The sequence below is a fragment of the Acinonyx jubatus genome, chromosome B2 (genome assembly GCF_027475565.1).
Source record: "Acinonyx jubatus isolate Ajub_Pintada_27869175 chromosome B2, VMU_Ajub_asm_v1.0, whole genome shotgun sequence".
NCBI lineage: Eukaryota > Metazoa > Chordata > Mammalia > Carnivora > Felidae > Acinonyx > Acinonyx jubatus.
The window spans coordinates 33,603,384-33,621,442 of NC_069385.1; the positions used below are offsets into that span (position 1 = coordinate 33,603,384).

An 18,059-nucleotide genomic window follows, 5' to 3' on the forward strand; every position below is an offset into this window, starting at 1 on the left:
GTCCCGTGGCAAGTACGGGACTGGGCTTCAGAGTCTGCATGTCTCTTGTGCATGTATCATTTGAAAAGACTGGGGGGGAAATGGGAAATTTGGGGAAGTGAGAAGCATTCTCTAAAAAGAATTATGAGCCCACTTAAAATCCCTGCTCCCTCAAAGAAAGCAATAAAGCCATCTTTGCTTGCCATGGAATCCCAGTTGATCAGCGTACGTCTGTCTTCCCAACCCGGGAATAAGCCCATTGCTGTGCTCACAGTGCTTTCTCCTGACTCTGGCAGGCGCTGGCCCAGGCCATCAGGGAAGCCAGAGAGCAGCACCCCGACATGTCGGTCACGAGAGTGGTGGTGCACAAAGAGACGGAGTTGGAGGAAGGGGAAGAGTAAGTAAGGTAAGCGTCTGTATCCTCTGGGGCTTCTGTCTTGACCGTTTGCGCTCCTCAACCCGCCGAGGGACGTGAAATGTACTCCCTCATGGTGTCTGTCTCCTGTGGTCCATGTGATTTTTTCAGACTTTATTATCCCAAATATATCTACTCACGTTACCTGCATATAGTTATTAACTCTGCTGTCCAATGGACATGTAATGTTAATAACTGTCAAGTACTGAGGGCTGCTAATAATTGACATGTCTATGTTGTTTTACTGTTGGCAAAGTATATCAGTATAGGGGCGCTTGGGTGGCTCAGGCGGTTAGGTGTCCGATTTCAGCTCAGGTAATGATCTCACGGCTCATGAGTTCAAGCCCTGCGTCAGGCTCTGTACTGACAGCTCAGAGCCTGGAGCCTGCTTCTGATTCTGTCTCTCCCTCTCTCTCTGCCCCTCCCCCACTCACACCCACTGTCTCCCCCACCCACTGTCTCTCTCTGTCTCTCTTGTCTCTCTCTCTCTCTCTCTGAAAAATAAATAAAAACATTAAAAAACAAAATAAAATTTATATGTAGATATAAAAAAACCAAACCAAGGTATATCAGTATAGGTTGTCTTAATTGACATTTACAATGACCCTTTGAAGAAGGTGCTATTGCCTTCATTTAGATGAGGTGTTTTTATTGTAGGGGGCACAAAAGGGAGATGAGTTAATTCCTTTAAATATACATGAAAAATTATATATTAGAGAATGAACCAAAAAGGAAAAGATTGCTTTGGCTATATAAAAAATTTAAAACTTAAACCAAAGTAGAAGATAAATGACAAAGTTCAATATGCCTGGCAGAGAAGAAGTCCATATCCTGAATATATTATGAACTCTTGGGTCTCATCAAAAAATTTAAGCATGTAAGTAGAAAAATGGGCAAAGAATTAAGTAAACCACATAGAAACTAAGTGAACAATAAACAAAAAATGTTCAGCCTCACTATTTAAATCAATACAAATTAAAAATTCAGTGTACAAGTTTTCACTTATAAATCTGGCAAATTTTGTTTTTAACTAGTGTTGGGGAGGTTAAGAGAGGAAAAATAATAGTCCTGTGCAGCTTTATAAATTAGCAATATTTCCTAGAGAACAATTTGGCAAAACCCACATTAAAGGTGCCTACCATTTAAACCATTGTTAAGAATTTATCTTAAATAATCAGAGATGTATACAAAGATTTACTTACAAGAGTATTTATCATATATATATATATATGTGCATGTGTGTGTATGTATGTGTATATATGTGTATGTATTTGTGTGTATATATATATATGTACATATATATACACACACACACACACACACATATATATATATATATATATATATATATATATATATATATATATATACACACACACCCAAACACACAGTCACACGGACAGTCTAAATGGCCAACAGTAGGGATTGGTTATATCTTAGGCTGTTTCCGTGTGATGACTAAAATATAGCCACTAAAAGTTGTGCTAAAGAATTCTTAGTGAAATGGGTAAATGTTCATAATTACGTTTGTATTAGGGTTTTAAAAGGTAGGTTTTTTGCATAGCACATATACCAAGTTGCTTTTTTGTTTTTAAAATGCTTTTACACTGATCGGTTAATGGATACATACCTCACAGGAATGCCGGTCACAGAATACACCTCGTGGTCAGGCCAGGTGTCTTACACAGAAGTGATGGCTCCCACGCTTGCTCAAACTCCCCTCTGATGTTTTAGTTTATACTGAACTAGTACGAAATGACCTATAACTTTCTCATTCTTACTGATCTTGATGGATTCTGGATTCTAATCCTTTGTTACGGATTTATGTGTTGCAGATATCTTCGGGTTTGTGGTTTGTCTTTTATTTTAAGTAGAGGTCAATATAGTTAGTATATTGAATGTAGTTATTAATAGAGTTAATACAGTTTAATTACCACGCTTTTCTTTATGGCTTATGCTCTTTCCATACCCTGAGGTGTTAAAGATACTATTGATCAAAGCATGTTAATGTTGCCTTCCATGGATCAATCCTTAATCCATAAGAAATCGGTTTTTCTGTGTGATAAGAAACAGTGATCGTTTGTTTCCTTTATAAGTACCAGCATTCCAGCCCTGTTTATTGAAGAGCCCATCCTTTCCATCTCTAATCTGCAGGTCATGTATCAGTTTTCTTGTATACGTGGGGATGTTTCTTGGTACTTGTTTCCTGTGTCTATCTCTGCTCCAGTGCCATACTGCCTCAATTAGTATAGCTTTAAAATGAGTCTTGATATCTGGTAGAATGTGTCTCCCAATTGTGTTTTTTCTAGTGTCTTTATTCTGGGCTCCTGGTGTTCCATATAAATTTCAGAATCGGATTGTTGAGTTCTAAGATAATCCTATGGTATTTTAATTGGAACTGCACCCACTTTGTAGCTCAGTATGGTGAGAATTACATCTTTATGATATTAAATCTTCTTTCCCACAAACGTAAAATATCTCTCTCCATTTATAGGTGTTCTTTGATGTCTTCCAACCAACTTGTGTTACTTTCTTACCCAAAAGAGGTCTTATGAATCTTCTCTAGCTGTTGCTGGTTTAGGAAGATACAATTGACTTTACAATATTTGTCTTACAAGTTTTAATGTGAATTGGTCATATCAGTTATTCCTAGCACCTTTTACTCATTTTTTTTTAGTGGGTGCGTGTCCACACGTGCACACACGCGTGCACACACACACACACACACACAGCCTTTGAAGTTTGACTCCCAGAGGACCTCTTTTATAAGCAGCCTTGTGGAACAGATTTAGGAGGTTAAAATGTAAATTCACGTGTAAGGTGAGCAAACTAGCTAAATTTGGAAAGATTCATCCATCCAGTCAAAAAAATCCTTAATGAGTACCAAAGTGTTCTAGGGTAGAGCTTAGGCACTGAGGATTCAAATTGTCAAATTGGTAAACAAAACAAACATGGTCCCCTTCCTCGGGAAGGATCCGCTCCAGGAAGGGAGGTGCAAATATGAGCAAACAAAATGTAATTGCAGATGTGCTCACTGCTCTAAGGAAGTAATGCAGTAGGAGAGAGCCAAATATTGTAAATTTAACCTTTTACTTGAGAAACCGAGTTTGAGTGAAATCTGAAGGACAAATCGGAGTTACCTGTGTCTGCAGCCATCTAAGCATCCCCACCCCCCGGTGGCTGCAGTTTGTTCTTGAACACTGTCCCTTGCCTGGTGCCTGTCGGGGCTGAGAGGAGGAGTGTGTCTGAACCCCTTCAGCTGCTCTCTACCTGCCCTGCCAGGATCCCACAGAGGCAGCCAGGTGGGCAGAGGCAAAGAGCAGGACCAGAAAAGAAGAAATAACTACCGATGATATATCTGCCCCATCTCCCTTTCTCAGACGCGAGCAGCTCTCCTCCTGATCTGACCCGACCTCTTCCTTTAGAGTAGCTCTGAGCTTTTGATCAAGCATTGAAAGTAGGGGAGAGGGGAGCAAACGGAAGATGGTGAAAGAGGAACCCGTAGAGGGCTGAACCTCCCGAGGCCGGCACTCGGCTGCAGGTTGGGCGGCTGTGAGGCAGAGAGGAGTGAGCACGGTCCGGGAAGAAGGGAAACACACAACGCATGGGGAACTTCACTACTTCTTTGTAACTTTTTATTTTTATGTTGTGTTAAGGACGACTCCCTCCTGCCATTTTATCCTAAATGCATGTTTCCGAGCCCTCAAATGGACACAAAATGTTAATGGCCTTGTCACCACTAGACTGGTGCTCCCTGACTGTCCTGATGAGGAGGAAGAGTCCCACTGGATGGTTTGGTCTGTGTGGCCTCAAAAGAATGAGCCCCAGGAGGGGGAGCTCGTGACTTTGCCTCAGCTGGCACCATGACCTCTCTCAGTCCAGACTTCAAACAAGTCCCTGTGGCTCCTGGAATAATCCCTCATGTAGGATAAAAAGCAGACAATGCCTCCTTCTCTTCTGAAAGCAGTGAGCAGCCAGAGGAGGAAATGATGGAGGAGCAGCCTCTCGTCCATTCATTCGTTTTACTCGCTTGTTTTCTTGTTTGTTACACTAGATCTATGGAACGCCCTTTGGGTATCCCCGAATGTGTACCATGGACTTTGAAATCAAACAAGTTCCGCATTCACAATAAATCATTATAGTAAAAGAGGGTCTCTAGTTTGAGGATATGTTCTGAGCTGAGTTTGGCGGTAACAAAAATCTGTGCATGAGGATGGGGCTTCTCACCTGAGCCTCCAGGAAAGTCGGAATAGCTGGATGAAGAAAGGCATGGAAGAGGCCATTCCAGGCAAGATCTGGTACTGTGAACCTGACCCTCTACAAAGGGTACACCATCAGGCTCAGCTGGGTTGCAGGACACGTGTAGGAAGGAGAGTGATGGAAGGTGAGGGGGTGCAGAGAGGCGGAGGCCCAAGCGTAGAGGGTCTTATGAGCCACGCTAAAGAGGCTAAAGCTTTATCCAGAGAAGAAGGTGTGCCTCATGTATTTGAGAGATGGTAAGGAGATAGAGGCTTCTGACTTGGTGACTGCACGGGGATATGGAGGTTTGTGAGTTGGGAAGATTGAGCAGGGGAGAATCCCATGTTTCTGGCTTGAGCCAATGAGTTGATGGTGGTACCTGTAATTTCATGTATTTGTGGGATACATGTGTTATTTCCATATGTCATGTGCAGTATGGCCAGTCTTCTTGGCTTAGATGTCTTTTTTTTTTTTAATTTTTTAATTTTTTTTTAATTTATTTATTACTGAGGCACAGAAAACACAGAGTGTGAGCAGGGGAGGGGCAGAGAGAGGGGGAGACACAGAATCTGAAGCAGGCTCCAGGCTCTGAGCTACCAGCACAAAGCCCGACTTGGGGCTCAAACTCACAAACTGCAAAAACGTGACCTGAGCCGAAGCCAGTCACTTAACCAGCTGAGCCACCCAGGCGCCCTTGGCTTAGCTGTCTTAAAGCAAGGTGTATTTTTTGTTCTTGGTACCGTAGGAGAGAGCACCTGGCTTAGGCATTCTGGAGGGAGTTTGGCAGTGAATTTGTAAGGCCCTGTCTTACACACATGCCCACAGCAGGGTTATTTGGAAATTTACCGGGTGGTCTGCTTGTTAAGAGGAAATATAGCATAGCAGATCTTTTGGGTTCAAATCTATCTCCTAGGTGTGTGACCTGTGTGGGCTCTTTCACTTTTCTGTGTATCTGTTCTGCCACATGTGAACTGAGGATGGTAATAGAATATACAAAAGAGTTTCCTTCCAAGGCACGTTGTAAGAACTTTTTGTAGCCTCTAGAGTCAGCTTTGAACCCTTCTTGCTCTTAGGAATAAAATAAAAGTTGGAATATTCTACCCCACACATGTTGAGTTTCAGCTGCACATGAGAGGTCCACATGCACGTGGAGAGGTCCAGGAAGTTGCCAGGAGCTTTGAAAGAAATCACAACAGGCTTCTGAGCAGGAAGGGGAGGCCTGAAGGTCATGTGAATGTGTGCTCTAGTGAGGAAGCCTTTGGTTTGAGTGACCTGAGCCAGGTCAGAGGGGATGTAACAGGAGGAGAGGGGAAAGTAGGAAGACAAAGAGGAGAAAAGGGTATCACGAAAGCTGCAGAAGAGAACTCCAAGAAGGAGAGAGTAAGTATTAAATATGGCAAAGAAATTAAGTGGACATGTCCTCTGCACTCGTTGGTATGAAATCAGCCTGGGGATTTGTCACAGCTGCCTCAGTCTGGTAGTGAAATGGAGCCCTGTAACAGGTTGAGGACATAAGGATTTCGCGTGGAGAGTGCTTTCAAGAAGCTGACAACACAGTGTTGGGGCCTTTGGCTTTTCTGTGCACTTGTTATCCAAGAAGATGGAGAGCACTGTACCGGGTTTCACAGAGCCACCAGAACTAGCGCTGGGATTACCCCAAACCCAGTAAATCCATCCTTCCTTTGAGGTAGACCTTGAGTCCCAATCTCCCTCCCACATTAAATACCTCTAAGTTAGTGCTATTGCTTCCTGTGCTGTTGGGCATCCATGAATACTGATTTCTAAATAAGATCACGTTGCGTCCAAGCTAACCTTTCAGAGTCAGGGTGATATTCAGGATTTCAAAATGAACTCGAAAGCCAAACAGGAAATTAGCATTCATTATCTAACTGACTTGACAGGAGAGAAGAGCCACATTGGCTGAATTGGTAGCCAAACTGAGTTCTAGCTAGTTAAATGTGGGCCCTGATGGGCATCACTCTGTTTTTAAAAGGGGAAGCACAAACCCATTGACTTCCAGATGACTGTTTCCAGTTCAGGAGCCAGGAGTTCTTCCAGCATATCAACTGTGTTGCGTTTTCATTTTATTCCCTTTGCCTCATTTGTGCTAGTCTCATACCTAAAATTAGCATTAGTTTTCTGTGTAGATTAATCAAACCTAAAATGAAGATTTGTACAGAGACTTCGAAAGCCATTTTGGACTTCGTGGCTTTCAGGCACGGCCAGTTTTCACTTTGCAGTGCTGTGGAATGTTGCGTTTAACATTTAAAGCCGGCAGGTGCTATCAAGGAGTCAGCTCCAATAGACTTGAACTGCCCAACGGAAGAGGCACTGGACACCACTGCTGTTGTGCATTCGTGAGCGCCTGGTAGCCACTAATTTCCCAGGGTTTGCCCTTGGACAGAACTACTATTCACTATTGTTTTTGAAGATGAAATGATCTTTATTGTTTTTTTTTTTCCGGTAATAATAGAGGCAATTATAAGTTTTTAAAAACGGAGGGATAGCAGAAAGTGCAAGTGACCCATAATTCCTCCGCTCCTGGAGGTCGAAAATTCCCTTTCACAGTGTCTCTGTGTGAACACGTACACATTCATGCATTCCCACCTCTATTTGTGTAGGCTCCTACTGTTGACTCTGTTATATAGCCTGTTTGTCCCCCCTCCACTTAAGGATACATTGCATATAACCTTCCTTGCCATTATCTCATCGTTTTTCAATAGCCACTGAATGGATGCCTGAGGGGTTTACGTGACACCTGTTGATGGGCATTTAGGTTATTCCTCTGTTTTCACAGTTAAACCCAGCTGCAAAGATGACACTTGTGTGAACATTTTGGGGGCATGAATTTCATTGTTTTCTAAGTGCAAATGTTTTTAGAATTCTGCTTAGAGTTGGTGTGCCACCCAGGGTTTCGTTTCTTTTTTTTTTTTTTTTAATTTTTTAAAATGTTTTACATTGAGGGAGAGAGAGACAGAGCATCAGCAGGGGAGGAGCAGAGAGAGAGAGGGAGACACAGAATCCAAAGCAGGCTCCAGGCTCTGAGCTGTCAGCACAGAGCTCAACGCGGGGCTCGAATTCACAAACCACTAGGTCATGACCTGATCCGAAGTCAGATGCTTAACTGACTGAGCCACCCAGGCGCCCCACAATGGTTTCTTTTGGGCATATTGCCTGCCTGTCCTGAAAGGTTCTATCAAGTTAGACTCCCACTTAAATTTATGAGCAACCTGTTTTCCTACACCTTTGTGACATTAAAGATTGTAAAACATTTAAGAAATCTTTGCCAATCTGGTGAGGAAAGAGCATTTGCCCCCCCCCCTCCTTTTTTTAATTGTGTATTTCTTTTCTTTTCTTTTTTTTTTTTTTTGATTGCTAATGAAGCTAAACTACACATACACCTCACAATTTTCATTTCTTTGAGTTGCCAGTTTTTTTCCCCTTTTTCTGTTCAGGTGTTTATTATCTCTTACAGATTTATTAAGGTTATTAACCTCTTAGTCACAAATACTGCATATTTTTTCCAGTTTTTCATTATTGAGAATTAAAAATAGCCCCAAAGGGGTGGGGAGGCTGAGGCAAAATTGGCAAATTAGACGCATGAAGGTGATACCCAAAGTTTTGTTTTTTGGCCCAAACAGTATTTTTTTAGAACTTGGATTAATGGTGCTTAAAATGGGAAGGCTTTGAACAACTTCAGAAACATGAGAAACTCTGCTGCCTGTCATGGCGGCAAAGGCTGAGGAGGTGCTGCCCCCCTCAGATGAGGGGAGAGCTCTGGGTCCCCAGTGGCTCTTCATGCTGAGGCCCTTGGTACCCAGTCTCCCTACTGATGTGTTCAGCCACCGGCCTCTGAGGAGGTGGGCCTGACATTGTGCCTTTATTATACCCGAGACAAGGGCGCATTGAAGAGTATGAAAGTTAAAAGAATATTCAATCTTAAACTGCTTATAGATCATCTTCTCTCAACCCCCCCCCTCCTTTTTAAATGAGGAACTAGAATCCTAGAGAATAAAGTAATTTGCAAAGGTCATTTCTACTCAGGAATCCTAAATGCCATCCATGTGTAGAGCTAAGTATAGTTTTGTCTGTCTGAATAACTTCTCCCATGTTAGTCATCCCAGATACTGTTTTTTAAAAATGTAAATTTGTGGGTGGCATTAGAATTTTGCTATGGTAACCGATGAGTGCGAGTGAGTGCGTGCGTGTGTTTTAGATACTCCTGACCCCATGAGAATTACATTCAGTGACTTATTGGCCCTATGTTGATGTAACGCTTATAGATGAAAATAGTTTCGTTAGCCTTAGAGCAAGTGGGAATCTCGATTTGTCCAGTATGATAGCCAGTACTCACATGTGGCTACTTAAAATACGAAAATACTTCCCAATTGATGTACTGTAAGTACAAAATAACATACTGGATTCTGAAGATGTGGGGGGAAAATGTAAACTAATAGTAAGCTAGAGAGTTGGGTCTAGAGATGAATTCTTTTGATTCCCACTAACCTTCCTGTTTAAAGAAAACGCAAAATAAATACTTAGTAAGTTCTGTTCATATATGCTTTCAAAGTTTTTTTCTCCCTAAAAGATATAAGGAGTTTTGATACTATTTTTTTAAGTACAACTTTTATTTGATGCCACAGAGAAATGTTTTCTCATCTCCTTGTCTTAATGAACCTAATATTGATACAGGCCTAGCTAGAATACCGGATACTGAGTATATCCTTTCTCTAGTCCACTTGTAATGTAAACGAAGCTTTAAGATTTTGTAAAATGCTTTCACATCAAGTTCTCACAAGATTTAAACCTAGCAGAGTGAACCAGAAGATCTTATTCCAGCTTTCGGGCCAAATACTAACTACTCTTAGAAATCTTTGTCAGAGCTTCAAAGATTTAGGAAAGCCAGGTTCTTAAAGAAGGCAGAGTCCTCCCAAGATATGATAGGTGTAGTTATTTAACAAAAGAGAACAGAAGAAGCAAACCAGTTTTCCCCCCCTCCCGAACCCCTGCTCTTCAGGCTTGCCTTGCAGATCCGTCCCTGTTACGTTCACTCGTGGATTCATCAGTGGGTACCATTGTGAAAGGACCACGTTCGAAGCACTATGATAGTTGTTGGGAGAAGGAGGTAAAAGCATAGGAACGCGAATGCTAATAATATAGAGAGTAAAAAATAGTGTTTTAAGAGTAGCCTTCATAAAGGGCTGTGAAAGTTGACCGGAGGAGAGACAGTTTCTGACGGGCATTTCCGAGAAGACCTCCCTGAAAAGGCAACAGGGAAGCCACTCTGCTGTGCAGAGTGCTGGGGAGGATTCGAACAGATGGAGGCGAGCAGAGAGGAAAGAGTGTGTGGAGAAGCAATGGATGTTATCAGGAAGAGCAAATCCTACACGTGGATGTGTGTTGAGGTCTCTGCACACCTGGAAAGACTTGTCAACGGCAAATTGCAGATGAAAGGTCCTGACCTTGCGTGTCAGTACCTCAGATTAGACTTTGCTGTGTAGGTCATCTGCACAGGGGAAGGGCATGTTCAGCACTGTTCTTCAGGAAGGTCAAATCCCTCAGGAGAGTGTGGGGTTGACTGAAAGCATGCTAGATTAGGTGAAGCGTCCTATAAGGGAACCATTACATCGGTTCGAGCAATTATTAACAGGGAAACCGACACGGTCTTCAGTGTCTGTCTTCAAGAGTAGAACAGAACTTAAGGTGGAAGCAAACCCAACAAAATTTGAAGTCTTCTCTATGAAAATCTATAAAAATAATACTGGCTAACATTCATTGGTTGCCTGCTCTGTGCCCCGCTTTGTTTGAGAACTTTGCCAACTAGTTTGAGAACTAGTTCTTACGGCTATTTTAGGTGTCGACGAGGACACATGGAGGCCTAGAGAAGTTAAGTCTCTCACCTAAGTCACACAGATGGTGAGTGACAGAGCTCGACTGACCCACAGTCAGTCTCAATCCACACTACATGCTGCTTTGCAGAAGGCTTCATGACGGGAATCTTTCAAATAACAGACTCCCACCAATGTACTTGAAACATGATTCATTTTAGAAAAATTTTGTGCAAAAGGTCTTTGAGGTTGCAGCTATGATACAAAGCTAAGTGAATAAGTAAATCCATATTTTATAAAATAACGGTGTTTAAAAATGAGGTAAAATTGATGTTTTCATTTGACAGTATGTTCTGAAATTGCTGTGTGGTAGTAATTCTTTAATAGGGACTTCAATGTGTCAAGTATAAAGATTCCAATAGAAAAATTACTGTGGGTTTTAGGGGCGCCTGGGTGGCTCAGTCGTTTTAAGCATCTGACTGTTGCTCTCAAGTCAAGTCATGATCTCATGGTTTGGGAGTTAGAGACCCATGTCAGGCTCTGTGCTGACAGTGCAGAGCCTGCTTGGGATTCTGTCTCTCTCCCTTTCTCTCTGCTACCTCTCCTGCTCACGCTTTCTCCCTCCCTCCCTTCCTCTCTCTCTCTCTCAAAAATAAATATTAAAAAAATTTACTGTTGGCTTTAAAGAAAACTCCATTAACTGGCCTGCTGGCATCCCTAATATCACTCCCTTACTGTCCTCAAAGGTAAGGGAGTGTAATTGGCTCAAAGCCTAAAGAGAGCTTTGGCCATTTACAGTGTGGAATGAAAGAAGGCGCTCTTCCTGACACCTCCCTCTGGAACGGGAATGAGTTGTGGGTGAAAGTCAGGCGTGGGTTTTTGTTTTGTTTTGTTTTTAACAAATGGAAATTTGGAGAAAGCATCTCAAAATTGACTCTTGAAAGCAAAAATACTTAAGTAAATCGATGTGATTTTAGCAAACTCTGAACTTTTTTCTTTGAAGTGAAGTTGTGTTAGCGTGTACGTTATTGAGCGCAATATAGTTGGCACTCAGAAGAGACAGAGATGGGGGTGGAAGGCAACCAGGGCCAAGACCTGAAGGTGAGACCAGAGTCTCCCGGGGGCCACTGGAGAGCCTCTTGAGGTGAGTGGCACCATAGCAGCATTAGTATGTTCAGGCAAAGCAGGTGAAGCAAAGTTATTTCCCTGAACTGTTTGTTGAACAGGTGCTGACCTGTTGACCATTTGACCAAAAAGGAAAAACAACAACAACAACACAAACAACAAAAGTAGATTTAATTTTTCCTTCTAAATTCAGCAGGCACACAGATATCCACGAGAGAAGGAAAGAGTGATACGTTAGGGACAGCAGAGGCTACACAAGCAATTTCTAAGGTTGATGGTCCTCAGACACTTTACTCTCTTAAATATTACCAAAGAACCCAAAGAGCTTTTGTCAGAGTGAAGTATATCTACCAAAATTCACCCTAGTAAAAATCAAGATTATTGAAATTTACCACATTACAAATTAAACAGAACAAATGTAAAATATTTATTAAAATAGCTCAAAATAATCACTTAGTGAAAGAAGCATGTCTGAAAGGCTACAGGTAGTGTGTGGTTCCAATGATATGAAATCCTGGAAGAGGCACAATGAGTGAGACACTAAAAACAGTGGTTGCCACTGATCTCATAAGAGTCTTTAAATATTGGGAAAGAGAGAGAATTGGGAAGCTGTCAAGCTCATGGTGGCCGGACTAGTTTTCCAAAATCCCAGTTTCACCTCAAAGCTTGAATTTTATCACCAGCCACAAGTATCGTCCATTGTTTTCCTTGAAATGACAGGCTCACCTCATTTTCAAGAAAATGCCTGCCAAATTGAATAACATGGTTTGTCGTTCAGTAATTCTCAAATAAAAAAGGTGGTTATGAAAAAGCAGCCTCTTCAATTCACAATCCAAGCAGGACTTGTTTTCTCTAGACATCCACCGTCCATCTGTATGCCGCAGGAGTGTTCTATGCCCATTTTCCATTCCATTCCACAGAATGTTAAAAAGACAGGAACTCGGCGGTTGAGATGTAAGACAGTAATTTTATTTTCTGTGTTTCATCAAGGACATCCTTAAGTGAAGCTGCCTGCCGCCTTACCGTCTTTGCTTCTATGTCCCCGAGAGTGCGCGGTGGTAACAAACAGTGACTTTGGTACAGTTTGGTGGCACTGCTTTGACCTGTGTGTCATAATGCCAACAGGGGCGCTCACCCTTGTGTCACTATAAGTGAAAATGTCCATTCCCCGGAAATGGCAACTAATGGCTCAGTGTGATTATGAAATGGCTTTGACTTCATTACCCCCCGAAAACGTCTCTCCCTCAGGATCTGCAGACTTGGAGAACTGGTCAGTCTGCATCATAGTGGTGCTATAAACATGGTGAGCATTGGCTGTTCCCTGGGTTAACCGAATAGAACTTCTCCTACTTTTTTGGCTCTAGGACCCCTCTTAGAATGAAAATTCGGTTTAAAAATTAAAATCAAATACTCAAAGACCAAGGAAGACGGTTTAGCATCAGTAATAACTGAAATCCATAAACTATTGTATTTAAAGCTGAACGTTACACCTGGGTGCATGGACCACATTTTTATTTAGGAAAGAGTTGGATTATCTCTTACATAAATATTTTACTCATGTTTTCAAGATCTCCGGCTGTACTACTGCCCTATTGTAATTGAATCTTAATCCGAAGCTAAGTTTCTTCTATGGTTTCTTGCATTATTTTAATTATTTTGGATAAAAACCACATTTTTGCGTGTTTATTGAGAGTCCCCTTCAGATGAGTGCTTTACCACTTATAGGCAGTATTTCTAGTGGTTTGGGTCAAATACTCTTTCACAAGTGCACATTTGCAGTTTACCGAATCCGTTTCTGGAATAGAGCACGCTCATGTTTGAAACCCCTGTGTGAGAGCCCCTGTCTCTGGAAACTCTGAGGTTGTGCTTTTCAGATGCAGCGATAAAACCCCTGTGCTTGAATTTGGCTGATTTCCCACTGTTCGTCAGGCACATTAAGATAAATTTGACTGTTTGGAACCCTCTGTGAGGACTTAAGGTGGAATAGGCAACTGGTACATATCCTTGAAGCATTTGGATATAGAGTTAGATCTGTGATTAGATGAGGCAGCCACCTTGACCTGTTCCCACTCTGGCCCAAAGAGGGCGACAGAGGCTAGGGGAACTGCACTGTAGTAGTCAGTAACGCTCACTGACGTTGTATACAGTCTAGGGGTGGGAAACTAAAGCATGGAAACGGTGGTTTGGGCTTCTGTTTTTGTTTACTTGACCAAAACTCTAATACATAATGTATAATTCATATACTTCAATGTTTTGATCCGATCCAAGCTCAAGGTGACCATTATGATATTGCCAAAAGGGGCAAAGATAGTAATTAATGCCAGCGATTAATGCCGGTCAATCTGTTGACAAAATAAGGTACCCAGACTGTTGTGAAAGAGAGAGAATTCAAGCTTTAAAAAAAAAAAAAAAAAAAAGAGTTCTTGTAGGAAGCCCTTGTATGAAGAACCAGGGCCTAGTTTTCAGTTTGATTGGGATGGGTAATAAATCATTTAGAGCTAAAATGTAGTCTGTTAAAAAGTCAACTACGAAGGTTTTTTTTCCTCTCTCACAGATACATGGCAGAAGAACAGAAAAAAGTTTAAATGTCTGATGCTTGTGTATCAGTGGCATTAGTGATTCCATCCTTTTCTCCTTCTTTGTTCAAAAGCTTAGATGTTTACTACTTGCGGGAATCTATTTCCATATATGTTTAAGTAGAGGAAGCAGTCAGAAAAAGATAGGTGGATGTGTCAATTACAAACTTCATACAATAAATCACTCCCTATTCACCCAGAACAGTGAGAAACTGGGATGTTCTGCAATACCGAATATCAAATTAGCTCAGAGTTCCATTTGATTTACTGCTTCTTAAGGAATGGGGAAAAGAATGCATTTAACATTAAAATTACAACAAATGTAATTTTCTATCCTTCTGAAAACTGTTTGGAATTCTAAGAGCGTGTTGAGGTTGTCATTTGTAATACTTATTACCAGAAGAGGAAATTGGTTTGTTTTACTTTATAGTGGTTTGATTGCAAATAAATGAAAGTAAATGACATTTGAGTTTACATGAGTAACTATGTCTTTTTCTCTACATATATTTCAATAAACATTGAAGCTCTTTGAAATCAAGATCTCTCATTCAATTCCTATATACGCCTAGATTCCTGTTTACTTGTCTGCTAATGACTTTGAAACAAGCTTAATTTTAGCTTTCTTTTCGAAATTGAAATTTTTATATTTGGTGAAAACAGATTCAGTGGAGTAACATGACATGGAACGTAGAGGAAATGGAGAATCGGAGCTTAAACCTCACTCTTTCTGTAGGTTTCCAGGCACTGGTGACATGAGAGGTTCACTTTCTATAACCTGAGCTGGGCGGAGCAGCAGCTGGCTTCAAGAAGCAATGCATATTCACTAAGCAAGAAGAACAGAGCAACCAGCTCACAAAGATCAAGGGCAGATAGTGTGACTGAAGGTCACAGATAACTCCCAGTTCCAATTTGATTGGTAGTTTTATCTATTCCCTCTCACCAGCCCTCAAGTTTCTGTTCATAATTACTAACCTAAAAAAGGATGACTTTGTGTTTTCTCCATTGATGTGCCCCTCTCCCCCGCCCAACCTGGAATCGAGCAAAGTCCTAATGAGTAATGAAATAGCCAAAAGCAGACAACAGGTGGGAGACAGTGAATTTGATTAATCTATCCTGTGTAATCAAGAGGCTAGAATAATATGTATGATAAATCTCAGTAATGGGGAGTTGTTCCATTAAAACAAGACAATTTTACCAAGACAAGGGGGTGTGCATTCTAACTGACTTTGAGGCCATATCTCTTGGAAAGGACCTTAATTACCACTCTCCACTGTCCTCTGTAATCACCTACCTTTTGCCAAAACTTCCAACCAAGCTGGAGTAGAAAGTGAAAAATTGCCTTCTCAAAACGCTTTTCACTCTTGGGGCTAATGCACCATCCTTATTTTTTGTCTATCTCCCTATCCACTCCTTTTTTAGTCCTCTCTTCTACCCACCCCCCCCCCACCCCTTTCATTATGGGCTTCCCCGGGACTCGTCTCTCATTTTTCCTTATATTTGCAAAGACTAGTTCACCTGCCAGTTTTACTTACCCTTTGTGCCAACCTGCAAATCCACATCCATGGTCCTAAGACCTCACCTGCGCCTTACGCCTTTCATTCTGTCTCTGCTTTTGAGGTCCCAGACTCCAAACCTGATGGTGCTCTCTGGTACTTTCTTCCCAGAAACCACCCTCTGATTGTACTCCAGCGGGGGTACCTCCCAGTCCACTCTGCACTTGGTTTCTGTGGCACTCACATCCCCATCAGCCAGCAGGCATACCTGGCCTTCCTGTCTCTCTCCTCCCTACCTGTAGCCTGTCCCTCACACTGAAGCTTCAGCGAGGTTGTCAGAACCAAAATCAGGCCATCTCAAGCCTTCCTCAAAACCAGCCGCCTCCTCTCCTGGGCTTGTCCTGCCCTGCGTGGACCCGCCACTCACCCCCTGGCTCTCTGACCTGTCTTCTGCCTCTTGCTCTCTACTCTGGATCATCACAGCACACTGAGAGCTGTTCGTTTGTCTGAACGCACTTCCTGAATTCATCCTTTTTTTCCTTTTTTGTCAAGTCAATTTTGTACTTGTCAGCCAGGTATTAAAAACTAGACCTAATATTTTTTACCTGACCTTCCATTATTTACTTTATTATTACTTATCCCCAGTAATGTCCATTTCCTCACTCTCCTGTTCCTCATTCATTCTCGCAACCCCTTCTGCCCCCTTACTCTGCATACCCCCCTGAACACCATTTCCTGACCTCTTTCCCCATTCTGTTCTCCCACCTGAAGCACTGTTTCTGTTCATTCCAAGGAAGTCTGAATGGACTTTGTTTTTCCTCCTTCCTTGAATCTAGCTTTGAAGTCTACATGGGTTTCTCCTTTATGGATTTTCAATGTATGAATTACCTGTTTTATAATTAAGTCTTTTTGTGTGTGTTCTTAGTTGCTGGTTGTTTTCGGTGTGCAGTCAGTTCCCCACACAGTGTAAGGCCTCCTCAGGGTGGAGTAAGTCCTTAGTGCTGGTCTTCTGGAAAACATGCTGCGTATTGTAGAATTAGGTAGTAACTGTTGGTTACTTAGTTTGGAATTGGATGGAATGTTACACTTTTTTTTTTCAAGTCTCTGTCTTTGGAATATTTAACCCTTGTCCCTTTTTTTCCTCCTAGAAATGCATTTTTTTAAACAACATTCAACTTTGTGAACCTGAAGAGTTTTGACCATCCCAAGTCTTAATGCCACACCACTACTCCAGCGAATTTATACTACGACTGGTAACCATGACCAGGAGCCGGAAGAATTAAAATGCCAACGACCAAACCTTACCTTAACAGCTCTGGTCTATACTGTTCCCTCGCATTTTAATACATTATTTTGTTTTATAACCACTTCTAAATATTCTTTTTTTTTTCTCAATTAGGGAGTTTTGTTTTTGTTTTCCCGTTTGCTTTGTGTACAACTACCTGCTTTTTAATCGCTCATTTTGATCAAATGATAGTGAACAAAGCCAGCCCAAGCTGGTAAGGTGCCGTTCACTTGAACAGGTGCTGTTGTGCAGAAAGGAAACTCAGTGACTAATTTCAATAGCGGCTTTCCTATCTTCCAGATTCTTCCCATTGAATTCTCACAGGAAATATTTACAGATGTTCAGATGCAGTCAATATACTGTACGAGGAAATATTAATACAGATTAGAAGCATTTCTTACATCTTGAAAATTTTCTAATGTTTGAGAATTTCACTGGGGATATTTTTTATATTGAACCCTGTTGACTTTCCAGTCCTCTGACTTTGGGCCAGAAAAGTAAAAAGTCAGAGAACGTCCAGACTGGAGAATTACCAACAAATTCACTGACCACGCACTGTGTTGAGAGACCCTGTCGCACCACAGTGCCAGTGCTTCTCAGACACGTGCTCTTTGGCAGCATTCCAGAAACAGGAGGGAGGAAGAAGAGAAAATGGTGGCTTCCCTTCTGCTAAAATATGCAGGCAGCTTAAAACCTTAGTGCTTTCTTTCTTAACATGTCCAAATTTCAGTACTTTCCATTATTTGAACACACTTGTGTAGAATGCTTGCTTTGTATTAAACCTCCTTGTCTACTTGTAAAACTGACCTTTTGTTATGGAGCAGGTATGTCTCTTTCAGACAGTTGGATGATTCACATGAGGTTGAGGACACCGGGGAGAGAAGCAGGGGCTGTGGTGGTTTTTTGATGGTTGTGAGGAAGCTAGACCATTTACCAGCACACACCAGAGACCTGATAGGGACCTATTAACTGTATTGAACGTTTTTTCCTTTGCTTTTGACCCTATGTATAGTTATGATGCCAGATTAGATTTATAGCAGCTTCAAGTTGTATTAAATGGTATTTTGCTTTCTGTAATACTGTTATAAAATAAAGTTTGTTTATTCTCTGAACTTGTCA

At 41.6% G+C, this 18,059-nt stretch overlaps 1 protein-coding gene across 19 annotated transcripts in view; it reads left to right on the forward strand.

The window, feature by feature from the left end:
- Positions 1 to 18,052, forward strand: part of EPB41L2 (erythrocyte membrane protein band 4.1 like 2) — a 219,046-nt gene extending 200,994 nt beyond the window's left edge. For all 19 annotated transcript variants that reach the window (XM_027056891.2, XM_053222245.1, XM_027056890.2 and 16 more), the window contains 2 exons: positions 276 to 385; positions 16,804 to 18,052. In XM_027056891.2, coding sequence (XP_026912692.1) covers positions 276 to 380 — 105 coding nt within the window. In that variant the 3' untranslated portion in view covers positions 381 to 385; positions 16,804 to 18,052. The remainder of the gene's footprint in view (positions 1 to 275; positions 386 to 16,803) is intronic.
- Positions 18,053 to 18,059: the final 7 nt, after the last annotated feature.